This window comes from Echinococcus granulosus (assembly GCF_000524195.1).
Source record: "Echinococcus granulosus chromosome Unknown EG_S00212, whole genome shotgun sequence".
Taxonomy (NCBI): Eukaryota; Metazoa; Platyhelminthes; class Cestoda; order Cyclophyllidea; family Taeniidae; genus Echinococcus; species Echinococcus granulosus.
In genome coordinates, this window is record NW_020170592.1 from 36,554 (window position 1) to 41,247 (window position 4,694).

Here is a 4,694-nt window from a genome sequence, read left to right on the forward strand (position 1 = left end):
ATGCACAAGAGTGAGCCATCACCCAGTTCTTTCCAGTGGTAAGATGTGAAGGCGAGACTACGCTTCTTTTTTACATCTATTTCGCCTTTTTCCCACCGAAAGCTTTTCAGTTCCATCACACCAATGTCATCATTAGCACCAAGTAATTTTAAAATTTATTCAAAGCCTTTGCTCTGACAGCTTAGGTTGTCAATCAAAAAGACCAAACATTTCAATTTTTCAATTTTTACATAACTACAAATGTCTTCTTCACTGGTCTTTCTCTTCTATTTTAGAAGTGGAGATGTGTGGCTGCTACATCTGTGGCTATATATTCATGTCAGGAGAACGCTTTCAGCACCACCAAGGGCATGACCACAAGTGATGCGAATTTCCCACCAAACAAAGCACAGCATCAAGATGCCAATTTTGTTGTTAAAATTTGTCCCTCCTATAAGCACTTCTCCTATTTGTTTGAATCCCTTATGAAGTAATCAGTGTCATTCCCCTCGTTTACCCCCAAATTTGTAAATCCTAATAGATGAATCACTTTCAAAAATGTGTCCTTTGCCAGTGAAAATCGTCTTCCAGTCAAAATGCATGTTGTTGGTCCCGTCTTCCAACACGATAAGCACTCAGTGATTTCTTATTTTCGATAGTTTAAATTTGTACATTAGCAACAACGCCTTCGTCCTCGGATAGCCATTTTTAAACAAACAGTTAAAATATTTTGGGGCTAATATTACCCTGGGTCCTCTGCGTTAAAGCCATTTTGCCTTTCCTCACACTTATACCACAATTTTCTCCCTTTGGCAAACGTTCGGGAGACCTTTTACTGGTAGTACTCTCGTTAAACTCCACTTACTCGTCCTCTTCTGCCTCAGTCACTATTAAGTGGAGGCACTTGATGTGTAGAAGACGAAGGTCAATCAAAATACTTGAAGATGGGATCTTCACCTGAGTTCTACGTTTTTTGTTAAGAAATAAGCACAGCGTTACTTTGTTTTGCTTAGTTCTAGACCTCTGCTTTCAATGGGGTAATGTATCGCTGTAGTCGACATTGTTTTGAGAGATAAACTGAGACTTGATATGCCCTTATGTGACCTTGATTGATCACCCCACCTGCGGCAAGGAAAATGAACACACTCTTCTGTTGCATCCAAGCTACTTCATCTCTTGTGAAGTGTATGTCTGAGGGTTATCAGAAAATCAAGGGTGGCTCATGAAGAATCAGTTATTACCTGTTTGAATGCACTAATGAATCTCCACCAGAACAGTTACCTCTCCCATTCCTACTATCTGTGGAGGTCTCGACATGCGGTGCGTAATGTACCCTGACTCGGCGGTTGGAGGGACGAAGCGGACGCGCTAAGAAGGATCTTCGTTACCTCTGTCACGATGGCGTTCCGCCTTAGATCCACACAGCCAGATCATTCAGCGTTGCACAGTTAGGGGAGAGTGTAGCAGTAGTCTTGCGTTCATATCAACGGAAACCTGCATCGCACCCATAAGCCCGAAAGGCTGTCAAAAGGAAGTGTCACCGTTCATCACTAATAGGTCCACTCTCTGCTCCACTAAACCACACTTCAAAGGCAAGGAGCATTTTATCCTCCTATTGAGTCTAAATTTATTTATTTAAATTACTGCAGTGAAATCTGTCTACCCGATATGATAGAAATTACTCTTGAGAGAGAGAGAAACTCTTTGAGGAAAACCAGATGGGGCTCCTTCTTTTGGAACAACGGAGACATTAAATTTAGGATCAGCATGGCTAAGAGAAGACTTGCAAGTTAGGACGGGAAGGTAGAGGGGTAGTGCCACAGCCTTACCTTTCTACTCCTCTTTCTAATCTACGTCCTTCTATTTCATTACAGATGAGATGGGGCAGAGAGTAGGGAACGAAGCGCTAGATAGGGAAGGAGAATATAAAGGTAGTCCTGGCGTCAAGATGGTTAAGCAAGGCGTTTCGACTTCTCTTCTTAACCCTCTCTCCCTTATATGGATTTCACACCCATTTTCCTCAGTAGTTAAGCTGCAAAAACTGTCCTCTTTGCCTTCATTACTTCAATCATTCCTGTTCAGCTCGACTGACTACTTCTTCTCAGCCCCTAATATGCGTGATTTGTCAAATGTATGGGGATGCAAGCCCAATATTTGATCATCATCTTCGGCTATATTGGGGTGTACTCGAGGGCGATAACACCACCTCCATACTCTTGAGCGTTTATATTTTAGAGGTTCACCCTCAGCAATGGATGCAATGAGTCAAACTCGTGGTGAATTTGAGCAGGACTGATCTCTGGCGAGCACGATTTGCCATGTTTTGGGTGAATTTGGTCCCTCTTCGGTGGATAATCAGTGGTCAGATAACAGCTCAGCAGGCTCGGTTAGGTCGGTTAGGTCAGTGAGGACATTTACCTCGTACGTACGCTGGAATTAGGATGAGTGGCTCCTTGGTAGGTTGCCAGCACCTCTTGACTGCATGAGCCTTTTTTCCATGTTTGGGGAGAAGAAAGGGGGTATCGTGAAGATTCGCCTAGTTTCTTTCCTCTATTAATGGCGTAGTTGATACATTGCTTAATCGGAGGGTTGGATGATGCGACGCAACTCACTGTTGCAGGGTAATGGATCGACGTGGAGGCAGCAGGACGAGGATACACTGATGGCCCCGAGGACTATGTGGGAGGCGGTGAGGCACAATAACGTGGAAGCTGTGAATCGCTTTCTAAATTTAGGCGTAAGTTTCACTCCTCTGTGCTCTTTAAGTTTGTATCACCAAATAGAGCTGAAAAACAGATTTGGGAAAAGAGGAATCAAGTTGGTTGACTCACTGCCTGCCTGACTGAAGTCATGTGATAAATTGTTGCTATCAATTTAGTCATTTCGATGACCTTACTATTGCTTGCACCATTGTATTCTAGGGTGTCGGCCCATGATCATTCACTAAAGGCCGTGGAAGGCGCAGCAGCATCATTGAAAGGTTATTAGTAGTGGGAGTTTAATGATGTGCGGTTATTAGGTGCTGTCATTGACCTGTTCTGTTCTTCGTGAGCGCTAACCACACTCTCCTCTCTATTCATTGGTAGGCTGACCCCAATGTGTTTGAGAACAATGAGACCACAGCGCCTCTCATCGAGGCCTCTAAGCACGGATTCTCGAGGTTGGTAAAGCTCCTTCTCGACAACGGTGCAAATGCCGATAGGGTGGATGTAGGCAACAACACCGCGCTGCATTGGGCGGCTATTCTTAGCCACAGGAAATGTGCCAAGATTCTGCTGAATCACAACAGCCCTACAGAAGTCGTCAACAACAGTGGCAACACTCCTCTGATGGAGGCTACTGCTGAATTAAACGTTAAAATGGTGCGAATTCTCCTCGAGCACGGTGCTTCGTGTTGCTCCAAGCTGAATCAGTGGAATAAGAATGCTCTCACCATCGCCTCCTCTAAGGTGTGTTTCTCTGCCTCCGTGTGTATATGTTCCTGTAATATGAGAAATGCACCGGCATGTTTGCTACCTTGGCATGATTTTGCCCGACTTGCCCTTAAGCACATAATCACATTTTGACATTCCTTTGGGAAATGAACAGGGTAAAATGCGTTTGGTGAGCCTTCTGCTGCATGGCACCAACCCCATGGAGGATAGCAGCAGAGAGTTGTACGCAGCACTTGCAGACGCCGCAGCTGGCAAATTCGTGCAAGTAGTTCAGAAGTTGCTGGATTACGGAGCTTGCGCTAACTTTGCCGATGAGACTATTCTGTCGCCGCTTCACTCGGCTGTTCGTGCAGGCAGTGTGGAAGTCGCCAAACTGCTCATCAAATATGGAGCGAATTTGGATGAGTTTGACAAAGACGGCTATACGCCTCTAATGAAGGCTGCTAAAGCAGGTCATGTGGAGATGATTAAGACACTTTTATATGCCGGTGAGTGAGCTACTTCTTATTCAATCACGTGCGCTCTCACCTCATCTCTTACTCACCCAAGCATTCAATCGCACACTTACTCACATATGGGTTTGGTTTGGAAGATTCCTTTGGAGTCGTCGTTCATTTTCCACCCTCTGTATGTCTACATCTGCTCATTCGCAGATTAACCAAAGGATAAGTTTGGAGACACATTACCTTGAGATTTTAAGCAATAGCACACTGTGCTCCATTCAAGGCGTCCTTATCGAGCACTTCACCTTAAAGCAGACAGCCTAGATAACTGCTAGCATGCCTCCGGTCATCCGAAACCATTGCTGAACCCAATGACGATGTCTTCAGTCATCACGTGCTGATGCTCTCACAATATAAGTGTCTTACCGAATGAGTGTACTCACTGCCTCACAGGTGAATCAACATATTGCCGTAGCAGCGGCCTTCGAGGGGTTTCGTCTCCTTTCTTCTTGCAGGTGCAAACGCCGACAGAATAATAGAGGATGGTCGACGCAGGGCTTATGACCTATTACCGAAAGCCCGACGCTCCATAGTTGGGCGGATGCTCTTGCTGGCTGAGGCTGCTGATGGGACTTCAAATTAAGGACAAGCCTGCGTCTCGACGGCTTTCTTCATTTCCTTTCTCATGGCAGGGTCGCATGCCTCCATATATGTTTGAGATGATTCCTTTTGTCAAGCAAATTGCCATCAATATCTGTGCTTTTCGATACGATATTGTTTTAAATGTTATACTACTGCTGTTCGTTAATTTAGCTGCCATGTGGGGTAGGGGTGGGTT

General features: G+C 45.0%; 1 protein-coding gene across 1 annotated transcript in view; it reads left to right on the plus strand. All coding sequences in view use genetic code 11, as the record gives it.

Moving 5' to 3' along the window:
• EGR_10360 (hypothetical protein) overlaps positions 1–4,694 on the plus strand; it is a gene marked incomplete at both ends in the record, with an annotated part of 8,366 nt that overhangs the window by 886 nt on the left and 2,786 nt on the right. Inside the window, 3 exons of the mRNA XM_024499609.1 lie at positions 276–469; positions 2,062–2,110; positions 4,549–4,659. Of these exons, the coding sequence (XP_024345979.1) occupies positions 276–469; positions 2,062–2,110; positions 4,549–4,659 (354 nt within the window). The remainder of the gene's footprint in view (positions 1–275; positions 470–2,061; positions 2,111–4,548; positions 4,660–4,694) is intronic.